The sequence below is a fragment of the Haliaeetus leucocephalus genome, unplaced genomic scaffold (assembly GCF_000737465.1).
Source record: "Haliaeetus leucocephalus isolate CR32 unplaced genomic scaffold, Haliaeetus_leucocephalus-4.0 Scaffold646, whole genome shotgun sequence".
NCBI classification, from domain to species: Eukaryota; Metazoa; Chordata; class Aves; order Accipitriformes; family Accipitridae; genus Haliaeetus; species Haliaeetus leucocephalus.
Window position 1 is genome coordinate 4,728,830 of NW_010973082.1, and position 16,242 is coordinate 4,745,071.

Consider the following 16,242-nt stretch of genomic DNA (forward strand, 5'->3'; position numbering starts at 1 on the left):
AGAATGATAGGAGAAAGACAAGTCATACCAGCTGTAGAGAGTACTGACAGAGATCCCAGCATAGTGCTTCCATTAGGAAAAGACAAATGTTTGGCACTGAGGAGTTTGCATTTGTTCCCATGGATTTGTTTTTTTGCATGAAGGGTATAATCCAACCATAAATGCAGACTAATGTAGAACGTCTGGAATTGGTTGCATCGGCTTAGTAAGAGCGTAGACAGGGACAATATGGTACGAGCCACAGCATTTATAAAAGGGACAGGTGAACTTTTCATTTGTTTGTTTAGGGACTCTAACTGGGATTTACTACAATGCCTAAGGGACTTAGGCATATTGGTGTGCAAACACACAGAAGTTAAAACAGTGTAGTGATGGCCCGGGACTAAGATTTCTAGGTAATACTAAAATGAAAACCTGAGCTCCTAAGTGCTCTAAGTACTAGTGTTCATTATTTTGGATCTTATCTATTATTTCAGTTATTTCTGTAAACTTATTCAAGGCTCTTCATACTGGGTCAGTAGAAACATCAATAAAGCTGAGGAGGAATAAAAAAGATGCAAACAGCCAGCACTGTGTCCACCTGAAGTAAATAAAGCACCGCTGCGTTTTAGTGTGAAAGACCTCTGGGTGGGTTTAAGGGCCTCTCATCAGAAGAGTACCAAGAAGAGTGTTCCTAGACTGTTCCTAGAGAGCACATATTCATTTGAAACTTCTGTGGCTATAAATCTTCATCATACATGTTTCAGAGATTTTTTTTAATAATCAAATACTTTACTTGCAGTAAAGCTTCTTCCCTAACAGCTGTGGGCTCCTTTACCTTTTACGCCTGCTAATAATAACCGATGATGTTAAATAACCTTTCTTGTGGCCCTGTTTCTGGATGTTCCTTTGACCCAGGCCAGAATACTCTATTTTATGTCTTGATGTTTATGGGGAGCATTATGACAGCAGGCTGTGTGCCAAAGACACATCTTTGCTTGATCATGGCTTCACTAGTTCATCTTATAGCAAGTCTACATTATATAAATGATTTATAAGATACTATTTTTATTGCATTGTAATAAAATTCTCACCAAGAGAAAATAAAAAAATTATTGACTGTTTTTTTCTCAAGTATTTAATTAGTGTTTTCTAAGTACTAACAATTCTTTATCCATTTGTAATAAGGTCAGCTATTCCAGTACAAGAAGGAACTTTTTTCCTTTCTGATGGTGAAAATGACATTTCTTACTAACATTTTATAAATAACTAAGAAAATGTGCCATGTGGGTGCATATTGCCTTCCAATGTGGGCCAGTGGTTAAAAAGCTACAATGGATTATAATAACAGCCAAGATTTGTCTCAGCCCTGCAATGCAATGACAAACATTCCCACTTGTCTTTCCATGGCCAGAGCGGGATGAACGTAAGTGTTGGAACTGTGAAAAGCGATTGGAGAATAAATGGGGTTCTTATGCAAAGGCTTCACATCCTAGAAAGGTATAACAGGCTTGGCTCCGATTCTGCAAATTTCCACTCCCAGTGGGTACGTTTTACTCATCTAGTCTGCATAACCAAAGCTGGTGGGGAAGCTTATGAACGTAAGGACTACTTGTTTGTGTGAAGCATGCATGAGTTAGGCTCAGCTTCTTCCCAAAACATAATACATTAAAATCTAATTAATAATGAGCAGTTGGGAAAATGCAAACAAAAAAGTAATCTATCACAATGTATGAGACAAGCCAGAACACTGCACAGCACTGTTAACAAAGAAAATAAACACACAAACACTAACTCAAGTAATCTGTTTAATGGGATTCCACTGCTTTTCCTCTGGTTCTCCTGTAATATATTTTTAAAGAAGGACTTAGCTGCATAGATGTTAATTAATTATATTTAAGGCTTTTATTTCTTTATAAACTAATCCCTACAGTAACTTAAAGAGCTTTCACCTTTCCCTAGCACTGCAGCCAGGTGCTGCAGGCAAAACAGTCTTGATTTGGGGAATTTTTACTTAATTTAATTTACTGCCAATTAACACAAACTTCTAATGACTCATTCAGAATGAGAAGAAAGAAAACATAAACAATTAAACAAATATTTAAGTGAACACCTTTCCACTGCCTTTCCCAGGTTCAACTTAAGCCAAACACCTATCCTACCCCTTTCCTACGGTCAACTTCCCTTGTCTCCACCATGGGCTCCACACTCAGCGATGGGGTTTTCCATCGCATTTAGAGCTAGCCGGGCCAGTTGTGACCAGCACCCAGCATCTGCTGACCTCCTCCCACACCTGTGGCCCCTGGCTACTGAAACCTGCCATATATGCCCAATACAGTACTCGGGCATGAGCTAAGTGAGTACTCATGCATGAACTCATTGGTTGCTCAGACATGAGTTAATAGGGCGCTCATGTGTGAACCAGCTGGGTGTTCATTAGTAAATTAAATGGGTGCTCATGCATGAACTGATTGGGTGCTCATGCATAAATTGATTGGGTGTTCATGCGTGAACTAATTGGGCACTCATGCATGAAAACAGTAAACCCTGCAATTTATGCTCATACATGAGGTAAGAGTTCGAAGCAGATCCAAAGGCCTGATTCCAACTTTACATTCATTTATCAGTTCTGTGGGTCAGATCTAATTACTAGAACAGTATCAGGTTTTGGTTGGAGAGGCAAACTGACTACGTTTTAGACCCTTTATGCTTGTAACTGGTCCAGAAAAGTCCATGATGGACCAGAGAAGACTTCAGACAAAGTGGTGAGCAGGAAACTTTGCCACAATCACTTTGAAGACATTCTGGTTTTGTTTAAGTCTCCAGTGAGGAACCATTCCCAAACCCATGAATCAAAAGATCTGCTAAATCAGGAACCTCCCCTCAAGACAGAAGCTGAAGGTCTTGAGTTCCAGTCCTGCCACTGACTATAAGAAATTCACCTCTTCTATGCAATACCTATGAATGGGAAGCTGTAACACTTAGCCACATGCAAATAATTTTTAAAAATAGTTGTTAATTTTGGTAAGGCAAAGCAAATGTAAAAGGTAAAGCAATGTCTAAAATTTAGCAACATCATGATATGAGCCTTTTTCTTAGACACCAAAGGCAGACAAAACTAGAGCCTCTATGTCTGGGTTTTCTCATAGCCATTCATCTTGAGCTGCTGTTCAAAATTCCTATAAAACACAAAGCAGGAGGAAAGAATGATTGAATTGAGTAACTGGTGTCTGATCAACTATATTAGTTAACTACACCATCACTCAACATGTGACCCATGTTCAAAGGTGGTTTTAAGTACATAGCAAACTTAAAAAATAGTAGTTCTTAAATTTTAAGTACAACACATACTACAGACATTGACAGGAGCTAGAAATAGAAAGGTTTGTTTTAACATTTATACATTTCTGTACTTGCTAGGCATAAAAATAGAAGGCAAATTGCACAGTCCTGTTAGCTACCAAAAGGTAATGTGCAAATAAAGTGCCCAGGAGACCTAATAAAATGCCATAAATGAACTACTGTAAAAAATATCAGACCACACCTATTCAGCAGGATAAATTCAAATGTCTTACAAAGAAATGTATTCTCTTTCCTTTTTATGGAGTAAGAACTGTTTTGGGGAAAGAAAGAAAGAGTTTCAGAATATACAAAGAAACTTTGAATAATAAGTGAAAAGGGTTTCAAGATCAAGTTGAATGCAGAATGCTACTTAATTACACTATAGACTGGAACAGGATCAAACAGTGACATAGCATCTACTGTAGAAAGATGCATAGGTATTAATATTAAAGCACCACATTTTCATACCTAAGATTCATTTCTAAAAGCATTCATTTCTAAAAGCATTCATTTCCATAAGCAGGGTTCTTCTAGATATCAAAGAAAGCACAGGCTTGCTGTTTTCTACTCTGACACTGCTATGGGAACAGTTAGTTGCCACCAAAGTGGAGGAAAAAAGCTGGACACATATATATATGTGTGTGTATGCATTTAGGTCTTTATGTAAGCCCTACCTATTAGACCAGGCAAACCTGTCTGGAGTCAAACCCACTGCATAGTACTAGAAGAATCACTGCAGGAATCCTGCTGTGGAACAAATCCAAACTTGATCAAACATGGCAAGTCAACTATTGATAGACAAATCAAATACATAATTACAAAACATAGGTATATGCTGTTTGTATGTGCTCACAGGGACAAGCAGAAGCCCATGCAAAATGATAAGATTATTGTGAAAGGATTACCCCTGAGAGTAGAACATGCAGAATCACACAAATATTGTAGATAGCTTTTGTAAAACCTTTGAGGTTTTTCACACTGAAATTTTCAATGAAAAATTTCCATTGACACAGTGACATGTCAACTGAGAATCTCAAATACAGATATTTTTTTTTGAGCTACAGAACTTATATCATATAGGCCCGGCCTGGCAGGCTTCCTTATCCCATGATCTCAGGTGCTGACCCTTAATGAAAAGGTAGCTCCATTCATTCTTTAGTTGAGGCTTCCAATGATAACACCAAATTGCACCAGCCTCTCCTGGACAAGGGTGCTTGCCTATAACCAACCCATTTCATGCAGCCATGCAATAGCAACATACTGTGGCTACTGCATATCTAGCTAGGACTGAACCAGTGATTTAAAGACAACTTAAATTTTTCTCACACAAAAAATTCTGAAATGAACCACAAATTGCCTTGGAAGAAGGAAGGCAGGGAACAACTTTTTGTCAAAATTTAAGCAAGACGTAACTCCTCCTTTCCTGACCTAAGCTGACTTTTTTTTTTTAAGGAGCTACACTGACATAGAAAATAAAAAAATCTTCTCTCCATCCATCTAGAAATCCTAGAAGGCAGCTGGGCAGTCCTGACGAACATGACATATTCTGCTAAAAAAACAAACTAAACAAAAAGGTAACAAGGGCTAAAGTAGCCTAGACAACTTAGCATCTCTATCTGGAAAATAATTTGGCACCCAAGTCCACAGCTACATACAAACAGAGAGAAGATCAGCCCTGTTTGCTACATCAAACACGGCTCAGATTTTTTTTTCCCTCTTCCTCTCTCTTCAAACATAAATAGTTCCAGGCTCTTAAATAAATTGGCTCAACTTTGGTTATACAAGCTATTTCATTTTTTCTCCATAGATATTTGTTTAAAAATTGTAAATAAAATATAAACAGAGATTTTCCATTGCATAGTGATCCTTTCCAGTAGGTAATGATCAGAGCTATGTCCATTTTTCTTCCTTATCCTATACTTGGGGATCACAGCATTATTATGACTACTTCTGATGGGAAATGGACGAAAAAATAATTGTGCAGTAAGAGAAGGTTTACTTGTACTTATTCACTGTAAAAGCATAATAATAATTGGGTTTAAAATGCACAGAAAATAAATGCAACAAAATTACCTACCATTATTTATAATTTTGTTCTTTAAAATACCCTGCTTTGTTTATGTGTATGTGTTGTGTGGAATATGTGAACCCTAGAAAGGCTAATTAGTGAAAGACAACAGTTCTTAAAAGCCCTACAAGCACTTACCACTTGGATCTATTGGGAATGTTCCTAGGAATCAAGTGGTGCCTATCTGGATTATGTTGCTGCTGGGATTTTTTGCATCAAGATAGTTACAGTAGTGTAGCTCTAGGATAAAAATACATCAGTAACAATATAACAGTGTAAACAGAAGGTTCACCCTAGCTTCAAACTGTGGCAAGTTATTTTGTATACTAGTGTGGAACGTTTTGATTGTGTTTTCAAAGATGTAAAACTAAAGCAGGTCTTAAGTACCTCCACAATGGAATGTAAAGTTTGGCTTTAGGGTACGATTAGCCAAGGGCAGGGGTTTTTCTTCTCAATATTACAGTGATGCTTCACATCCTTCCTAAAACTGGCTGGGGTGAGGTGTCTCTGGCTTTGAATCTTTCTCTAGTATGGAGCAGATTATTACTATTATTATTGATTTATGTTATGCCTGTCTGCTTCCAGCCTCAAAACACTTTACTAAGTTACAATATACATAGGAATCATTTCATGTCAGCCACCACCACGCTGTAGCCTTCTCTGGAGGGAAACTGAAGGGAGCCATTAGGATGGTGCCTGCAACATTAAACAACAATCCAGGAGAGGAAGTAAAGAATACTCTGGTTCCTTAAAGCAATGGCTCAACAGAATGCAGTCACTGAACTGCCATCCAGCTGGGACACCAAAGTCAATACCCATTCACCGTGTGTGGTTAAAATTAAATCTCCTAATGAAGTGAGATGGTTTTAGTGGTTAGAGAGTGAGTGCAAAGTATTATGCTCCTGTATTATTATTTGTAAGCTATACAGCTAACAAGGGAAAAGATCACACACAGGAAAATAGCAGACAGTTAGATAATGTTCCAAGCCCAGTTTCTAAATGACATTTGGGCAAATAAAGCTTTGGAAAAAATATGTCAAAAAAAAGATGACACAGAAAAAAGGAATTGGCAGTTTCTCCCTGTTTTTAGGGAACTAAACTGAACAGAAGTGATGTTAGTTTTTATGCCCTGTAATTCAGGTCCAGAGAAAAGAACGTTATTAGCTTCTGTTAATGAGCAGGTATTCCCTAAACACTGCTGCAAAAGCTCCTGAATTTTAATTTGCTTAGAAAAAGAAATGGTAAAGTATTGAGGGGGAAAAAAACCCTAACAGCTTATTGTTGTTCCTGAATTAGCAAAATGCTTAGATGGTTTTCTGGATAGGAGGTTTATATATCTGTCTAAAAAGATCCTCTCACAATGTTATCGAGCTCTCCTTTCAGGGTTAGTAATTGCTAGCTGGTTCTAATCATTCTTGCAAGTGATCATTTGAAAGGTTCATTTTATGACCCCTCAAACTAGCACAAAGAATCTCACTCCGTAATGTAATAAACAATTCTACAACCAGTGCTTAATTAATTCCCGAAAGTCACCAAAAGGAGCTATTAATGATCTTTCTTTTTATCTAACCATAAATATGCAAGTCTCTTGGGATAAAAGATTTAAAAAGAACATTCTGGCAAAACTAACTGTCAACTTGGTAAAGCATAAAATGATCACCAGTGAGGGTAATTCAAAATACAATGGCAGCGCTACCTAGTCTGATTAGAAAGTTAGGTCAGGTTGGATTAAATGTCTCTGAATGTTGTGCTTACCAAAAAGAGGAAAGAATTGACATGGTGCAAAACAGACTCAACCCAAATGAATACACAAGAGAAAAACACTACAACCTTTAGAAAAGTATTTTTAAAAATCAATTCTATTGGGGAATTTCCTTTACTGTGAAGATATCAACAATCATTGTAAAAAGAGCGTGGACAGTATTTCAAGGTTGTTTAAAATACATGTATTACAAAGAGCAGGCTGATATTTTCAAGAGAACTTAAGTGTTTTAGGAGCCCAAGTATCATTTTCACAAGTAAACCAGGCACTAGGAAGCCCTTAAATGAAATTTAGTTTCCTGGCAACCCAACCCATTGCTGAAATTAGATTTAGGCTTCTAAAGGGCTTTGATGTTTTTGAAAATCACACTTCCTGCAGCACTGCACAGCTGACTAGGTGTAATACAGTAATTTACCCTTCTACTGAGGCTATCAGGAATGGAATCACTTTGATGGCTTTAGCGATGTCTGGGAGGCTGGGGTTTTCTTCTCATAATGTAAAAAAATTTTACTGGGCATAGCCAGTGATGACTGGAATCTCTGACCAGAAGCAGGGGGAGGAAAGAAAGAGAGAATCTGCCTTTTTCAAAATAAACTTATGCAGTCCTTTGGGTGCTTGTGCTTGATGCCAGTGGAGCCTGTGCACCAGTATGTGCCACCTTCAGAAGAGCTCCATGAGCTGTTGAACCCTCGATGGACTGGGGCTTTCTGAATCTCTTCTGTTGATGCAATCCCTGTGACACCCACACACAGAAACATGAAATATACTGCCCCACAAGACAGCCATTAGTGTTCTTGCTATATGTATGGAAATCCAAGGTTCAAGTACCTCTCAAATGAGTTTTTAATTATTAATACAAAGAAACAAACACAACAGGAAGTATTAAGAGAGACACAGTGGGAAATAACTAAGAGGACTTTCAGGCTCCCCACTCCTTGACTCCCCTGGGCTGAGCAAAGAAGGCCTCAGATCTTCAGAACAGTGCTTTTCAGTCTCTTGACTTGTGGAAAGACTCAGGCTCCCACTGGAAGATGGAGGCTGCGGATTGCTGCATGTAATACTGAAGAACTTACTGTTCCAAACATTTTAGAAAACCTGGAAGTTCCTTTAAACAGGAAATTTTAAAATTTCTCATTTTTGTTCTAATCTTCAATAAAACTTTTTTTTTAATGTTGCAATTTCCTGTGGAACAGAAATTCTGTTTTAAAACCATTTCTATTCAACAGCGCTATTCAGATGGAAGCATTTTCCTATTCATTCCACTTTGCAACTAACTGGTGCCACCCCGAATGTATTGCTCTTCCAAGAATGATGTGGCAGCCCTGGAATAGCTAATTAGTTGGGCTGTATGATGCCTCTGCCAAAAGTTTCAGCTTCCAGAGGCTTTCCTTGAAGGAATGGTGGTGTGGGTTTGGCATTTACAAGGATACATATGATTTCAGGAGCCCACAGGCACCAAAAGTTAGCTTGTGTTTTATAACTGCTCATCTCAACCCAGTCATTGAGCTGATGTCCTAACCACAGTGAGTCAAGCAAACTTCTGCAAAGCACTCATGGAGAAAGGTTTTGGTTAATTTTTTTTTTTTTTTTTTTTAAATAAAAATATTGTCTTTGGGGAATCTTTTAAGAAAATTCCACTTTTACAGCTATTAACTGGGGAAATAATTAAATTCAAACATTAGTAGCATTGTAATATAATCTCTTGTAGATAAATACCTTTGTCACTTGGCCCTCAAATTTTTGTACATTGTTAAGGTAAATGAAAGATGTCTAAATTCAGTACCTTTATACTTGGTCACCACAGCTGAGTTGACACTCAGAGGTTCTTGGAAGGTGACAGTGAGTGATGTACTGCTTGTTACCATGAGACAGACATTGGTTGGCGCCTCAGGGGCTCCTGGGAGAGAAGAGAAAACATCAGCTCTTCAGCACAACAAATCCTATTCAAACAATGTTTCTGAGTCTTCAAAGAACCCACTGAAAATCACCCTGCAATTGTGAGCTTTGGGTTGTAGGTGTTTGTGTTCTCTGCCTTTTGAGCATTTTAATTAGTGCCCCTGCTAACAATATCCTGCAGACACCATTTGTTTCTATCATGGTTTTTGGCTCCTTTCGGTTAAAAATATCTTCCTGCATATATGTAACCCAATAAAACAGATTCATGCTAATTATGTCAATGAAAAGCCCCTATAAATCTCTTGGGGTGGGTAGGAGGAGAAAGAAAGGACAAACCACAAAGACCTAATTAAACCTTTATGGTTTCACTAACAAACTCAAATTTATCAAATAACAGAAAACATTTTTACATTATTGTGATTCAGAAATTGCAAATTCCAGAAATGTTTCAGTGTAGTAGTTCAAAATACAGTTGTCACTTGAGGCCTAACATCTCTTTTTTTTTTTTTTTTTTTTTTAAAAAAAGCTTAATTCACAGAATATCAGTCAGACTCAATTCAGAAATCAAACACAAAATGTCATGACTTACTGCTGGGATTGATTTAAAAAATCATTATATTAACTCACACTACTGCTATATTTCCTGTATTTAGTATCTAATACAAGGAGTACTACATCTGTCTTGAAGAAGTAATCTTAGAATACAATAAATTTGAGAAAATTATTTGTAAGTACATTTATATAAAGTTGGTTGTAAAAATGTTAATGGCAATGATTGTATTTCATTGAATAGGATACAGCTAAAAGATCTACATGTGAAACAATTCAGCCCTGTTTACTCCTTCCCATGGGCCCAAATTCACATTTACTTTGGGCACAGACTCACTTGTACAACTGTTTAAAGTTACCCAATCTGAGACTATGCTGATGCATCCATACATGGATGCCAAAATTAAGTTTTCACAATTTTTATATGTAAAATGAAATTCCATCGTTTGATCAAATGTTTAGAACAACTCCATTCTTCTAAAACAGAATACTTAAAAATCAAATTGCAACAGAAAAAAGGCCAATGTCCCCCCATCCCTCCTCTTCCCTATTCACATATTCTTTTCTAATCATCCCATTTTAAACTCTGAGCACATTGAGATTCAGGAGTAAATGTGAAGAGAAATAAGCAGGACAGAATCATTAGATCCTGAACCAAGAGTTTGGAGGTCTCATCAGTTTTATGCAGCCCACTCCTAAACTTGCTATGTGCTTGTTGTGCTCAGATATCTGGTCCCCTGTTGTTCTAACATCAATTTCTTTCTCATTCTTGGGAAGGCCATTTAGTAGTATGCCTCAGTTTCCCCACCCTAACATTCATCTGCTTCACAGCAGTGCTGTGAGGATCAGTTAGTGAGGAGAGCATCTTTGCTCAACCAAGGCAGTGTTTTCTCAGTTGTAGAGTTCTTGTCTTGAATTTTGCAACTACTTTCTTCTACTTACTAGCATGCTCGTAGCCTGCCTTCATGCGCTTGTATAGCCTGTATCTCCATTCCCATGCTTTTAGTTGCTTCTCTTTTTCTGTGTTGTCTGTACCAAGGCCTTCATTCATCACTTGTGCAGACAATTCAGTAACTCGCTGCTGTGCTTCCTGGACCAATGTACTCAGATGCACTGACCTGCTTTCCATGTTAACAACTACCAAGAAAAGGGAAAAGTAAGTAATTGCTTGGTGGACTTATGTGACAAAATTCTGGCCTTACGCATTCTGGTATAACACATGTAAGGTCAAATCCTTGAAGACTCTGCCTTCCAGTAGTTATCTTGTCATCAAGTGGGCTAGAGCATGCCAGTTTGTACCACTTAAGGATCTGGCCACTTAAATGGGATTAACAACATTAATAAATTGAGCAAATTTTATCTTCTGACGTTTCTCATATGCTTAAAAATGTCTTAATTAGACTGAAATCGCATATATGTTTTAAGTTGGTGGAATATTAAAAATGACTTAAAATAATAAAGCATTTCATTTCTATCTAACCCCTACTTTGCCATAATATCATAAGCGTTCATAGAAAAAAAGAAGGTTGTACTGGTAATAAACACATACAATATATAAATCTCTACAAGCAAAGAGAGATCTAATTGGCAAACTTAAGAATGAGAGTTTTGTGCCTAAGGGCCATGGCTGGTATGGAATGGATCTCTTTCCAGGTTTTCTTTGTGCCAGAGTTTTGCCCGTGTAATATCTGATTAGTCCTCTGACAGACTGGACAGATAGCAAACAGCTTGACACATGGAGATTTTGTTTTTCTGCAATGCTCAGAATAATTTTAATTTGACATTTAGCAGTTCAGATTGCCTGTATGAACTACTGCGTGCTACATAAAGGTGAAAATGAAGATCGCATAGGTTACAAACTAAAATAGGTTTGATTTTACCCCAAGTCCACAAGACGGTGAATCAAGCCGTATTTTCAGAAATGCTCTTAGCCTGAAATTGTTCAAACTACTTGCAGTTTAGAAAAATAGGAGTTGTAAAGGTGCTTAATCTGAAAAGAAATGCAACCACTGATCTGGTGTTCAATATGCAGGAAATAGCGTACAAGAGAAGGAGTTCTGAAATTACAGACAATAACTTTTCTCTGGTATCTGGTATTTTTGCAGAAGAGCTCTGAAATAGTCTTAATTTAAAAGGCCCCTATTTACTGAAAACGCTACCCTAGCACAAGCAGCTACTCTTAGCAATGACGGGGATTTGCTATGTAGGGACAGCCAGGCTCTTCATTTCCTTAAGGTTTTTACAGGAGCAGCATGAATCTTGCACAGGATGCATCGATCATTCACTTGGATAAGCCAGGAGCAGTATACATTTCTGAAAACATCAAACTGTACCATATAAAGGACCAAGACTCTGACACGTTTTTGACATCAAAATACCATGCGAGCGAAGATGTCTGTGCACATGAATGTGTTATTCCTAAACAGGAATCATAGGATTATGGGACAAATCAGATTGGAAAGGACCTTCTCTAGTCCAACTTTCTTGTTCAAAACAGGGTCAGCTATGAGGTCATACTAGGTTACTGAGGTCATTACCCAGTCTGGTCTTGAAAACTTCACAGGATGGAGGCTTTACGATGACTCTAGGCAATATGTTCCACTGCTTTACTGTCCTTATGGTGAAAAAGGTGTTTGTTTTATCCAGTCTGAACCTCTCATTTTAACTTTTGCCCTCTCTTTCATAACAATATCACAATCGAAGTTTAGCGGAGTCTAAGAATAACCCTACATACTAATGTGAAAAGCACCATGGGATCTTTAAAGCCACAGGAGGAGAGCAAAGAATTACTCAACGCCTCTGACATCCAAAAGGTTGTTTTTGAAGAATGTTTGTCTCTAAGACTTTTCTTTCAGAAGCTGGCTTGAAGCCATCCTTCTTGAAGTTTGATCGTTCTTCATATGGACATCAGAGACATATGGCCAGGCTTACTGGAATCCGTTGGTATCCTAAGAACTGCCTGTTTACTGGGAGGCCAAAGGTGATATGGTTTCCTGGATCCGTGCCTACAATAAACATGCAACACATCTGATAGCACAACAGGACTAAGGAAGGAGATTTTATGCACCAGAACTTCAGGTGATTGAGAATTGGCATTGGTTCAAATTCTCACTAAGGATCTGGCTCTATCTGTTTAATCAAGATTCTGATCCACAATTGTCAGGTCTTGGAAATGTGTCCAATCAGCCACTGGAAATTTTAATCTTATTTTTATTTGGGTTCACATGAACAAGCCAAGCCAAACCATGAGTATATGATGAATAAGAGTAACTGAAAAGATAACACAGTGGACTTTGCCTGCTCCCCAACTAAATTAATATTTTAAATGCTGTACTCTCTGATCTTACTTACTTTGTGTTTAAGAGATGTTGGGTTCCTGTTAAGATTTATAGTCTGAGCACTCCATGTGGAAATGAAGATCATAGTTTTACTTTCTATTGCTTTATCTGCTGTTCCTATTCCAGGCAGAAATCCAGGTGATACAGATGGAAGCTATCTGTCCTCCAGATCCTCTTTTCTACAGCATTAGGTTAGGGGCTATAATGAGGTTTCGGCTGGATCACTATGGCTAATATAGTGGAAAAGCGAGTTTTCTCTGTAGGAAGCTTTCTGTGTGCACTTGGGATGGGGAATTCCTCTACCTTGCAGTCTCCCAGATCTGTGCATCTGTCCTATACACTTCCAATCAGATTGAGAGATGCTTGTGTCCTGTCCCAAAATTGGAGTGGGTCAGAATTTTACCTTGAAATTCCCTCCCCTCCCACTCAGCCTGGGGAAGTCTTGCTCAGCTGCCCACCATAGAGAAATGAAAATGCTCCTGCTGGGTGCTGGATCATGTTCTTGCAGCCCTGAGATCATACAAACAGAATGGATTTCATTCTAACAGGGCTGGTTAAGTACAGAAAGCAAAGCAGAAAGACTAGAGAAAATAGAAAGTGACTGCTATCAGTTCCACATGAATGAAACCACATACAGGGATGCTGTGAACCTTTGTTTTGAATGCTGAAAAGAACTTTTTGCATTTTGCTCTCAAGTAGCAACTGTAAACCCTTTAAGGTAAAAAAACCCAAAACAAACAATCGTTTGCTTTTTATTGAGAATGCTTCATCCATTATTTCAATCAGAAAAACTAAAAATCAAGATAAGTGAAGTGGAAATTTGGTGGGTATATTTTGAAATGGAAATGAGGTGGTTATATATTCATATTCTCTGTGTTCATAGGCATGTTTGCATTAATTACAGGAAATGAATACTAATTTATGATTGCCCCTGCTCGCCATCAGACTACATTTATTTACAGATGAGGTCAATGAAAAATTAGTTTAGTCTTTTTTACTGCTGTTTAGAACACTCAAGACTGTGTTTTCCTCTAGATTTGTCATGGTTAATGAATGTTGCTTCAGCAGTCAATCATGTACTCTAAATGCTGTCACACTTTTTTTTAAAGCCTCAGTCATGAACCATGACAGAAAAATAAACAAATAAATATAAAACTAAAAAACTCTTTTCACTGAGCAGCTACACTATGCAAAAATCTCCAGGGAAGGTTAAAGGAGGCCAGAATAAATGATAATATAAGTGCTGTGGACATAGAAAAGCAATAAAGGTGTACCAACACTGAGGGTCTGGCAAAAAAACTCAACACACACGCACATGCACACACACTCTCCAGTGAAAAAACTGGCAATGTTAGTAGCCTCAAGGTGCAATTTCCTGGAGCACTGAGATTGACATGCCAGCACTAAATGTTGTTAATTTAACTAACTTCAAATTAATGGCAGAGTCTGCAGTGGCCGAACCCCTCAAACACAGTCTCATTATAGCCTTGCTGGGAATGTCCTAAATATAGGCATTGACAGTTTAAAACAAATTCGCATACATTGGTGTATTTTTAGACACAAGTAAGGCGTCAGAGTTTGTGTCATGGTATACGGTTGATTAATTGGGTTGGTAAGTCACCCTCCAACCCACAAATTGTGCATAAAAATGCCCATGAAGGAATACAAAGGAGTTTTATAACTACAATATGCAGTTATAAGAAATATTGGTATTCCAGTAAAGTGAGAGGGTCTGTTTTGTGTTTAGATTTTCTCTGGTTCTGTAGAACTTTGAAATTCTCATTTAAGTGGGATTTTAGGCCATTTGAAGACCACAAGTGAGGAGTCTGTGGGTAATGGAAATGATAGATTTCAACACAACCTCTCTCCTGAAGGCCGCATAGCCAAAATCAAAAGGGTAATCCAAATAAACCAAAGTCTAGACAACCCATCGTCCTTTCATTTTTGATGACAAACTCCATATTTCAGACCATGATCTGTGAATCACTCACTCAGTTCCTGTTTCCATATTTTTAAAGAATTTTTTCTCAGTATTGATATTAACTCAGCTGCCCCAGTGTTAATCACATTAGACGCTCAGTCCGATTCCTCAGTTGGTGTATCTGACAGAAAACAAAAAAGATCTACTGAGCACGCATTCAACAAGCGGATATTGCTGCAAATGTCCTCTAGCACTGTGGTACTATTGCTGGTATAACCATCTTTATGATCAAACCAGTCAGGTTTTGTGTATAATTAGTTTCCCCAAACAGCAGCAAACCTAACCTCCTACAGGCAATTATCTGAGTAAATTCAATTTGTGTTCTTTACTTACAGTGTGGGCTTTCCTTTGCCCCAACGTGTAGAAGGGTCCTAGCAATAGGGATGTTGTTTGTCAAAATGGCAATATCCAAAGGAGTTAGTCCCTCACTGTTTGGTGTGTTCAGGTCCAGCTCCTCCAGTGTGTATTGATAAAGAAGAACCTGAACAGCATCCAGATCTTGCTGTTCTACGGCCTCAAACATAGCTTCATTGCACTGGAAATTCTGTGTATCAATAAAAACAGAAATTCAGTAAAACTTTTCAAATATCGGTGGTTTAAAAATAAATTGAGAAAATGTGTTTTGTGACATTGCTATAAAATATTGATCCTCCAGGCCCAGCTCAGGTTAAGCTAGAAACATGGAAATTGTTTGCAGCAAAGTTGAGCTTGGTCTGCTTCTGGACTTGTGTGCTTGAACTTGCTTCAGGTCTGTGGGAAGATTCAAGTGAGATTCAAACCCATACAAAACAAACCCATACTTATTTAGACATCTGTCCTATAATCAAACTATATGAGCAATATTATATGTTTTCAGTGTGAAACTGGATGAAAGACTATGATTTTAGCAGAGTCTTGGACTACTGAGTTTTTCAAACTCAAAATTTAAAATAAAAATCTACAAAGTCAAGTGATCAAAATCCAAATAAAACAAGCTACTCTGTAGAAAAACCTTCACAGCTGCAGTGTGAGCTAGTAATAGGTGCTGTTCATTCAAATACTTCAATCATTCCTATGTGCTCAGATATTTGCACTTAACTTATAACTAGAAGCAGCTTTGAAATGTATAGTCATAGAAATAAGACTGAAAACATTGACCGTCCAGTGCGCATGTCCAGAAAGTGATGTGTCTGCACAGCAGAGAACACAAGCAGCCAAAGGCAAGACCACACATGGCACCAACTCTCAAGCAGGGAGAACCTCTGAACCTTTTCCTTACCAATGCCAAGGAGATAAAAGAATGGTATAATACAAAGAAACCTATCGTTTCTTAATTGAGCTGGGGAGA

At 37.9% G+C, this 16,242-nt stretch overlaps 1 protein-coding gene across 1 annotated transcript in view; it reads right to left on the minus strand.

Moving 5' to 3' along the window:
- ANKFN1 (ankyrin-repeat and fibronectin type III domain containing 1) overlaps positions 1 to 16,242 on the minus strand; it is a 61,876-nt gene that overhangs the window by 29,472 nt on the left and 16,162 nt on the right. Inside the window, 3 exon segments of the mRNA XM_010578748.1 lie at positions 8,935 to 9,048; positions 10,539 to 10,733; positions 15,249 to 15,459. Of these exon segments, the coding sequence (XP_010577050.1) occupies positions 8,935 to 9,048; positions 10,539 to 10,733; positions 15,249 to 15,459 (520 nt within the window).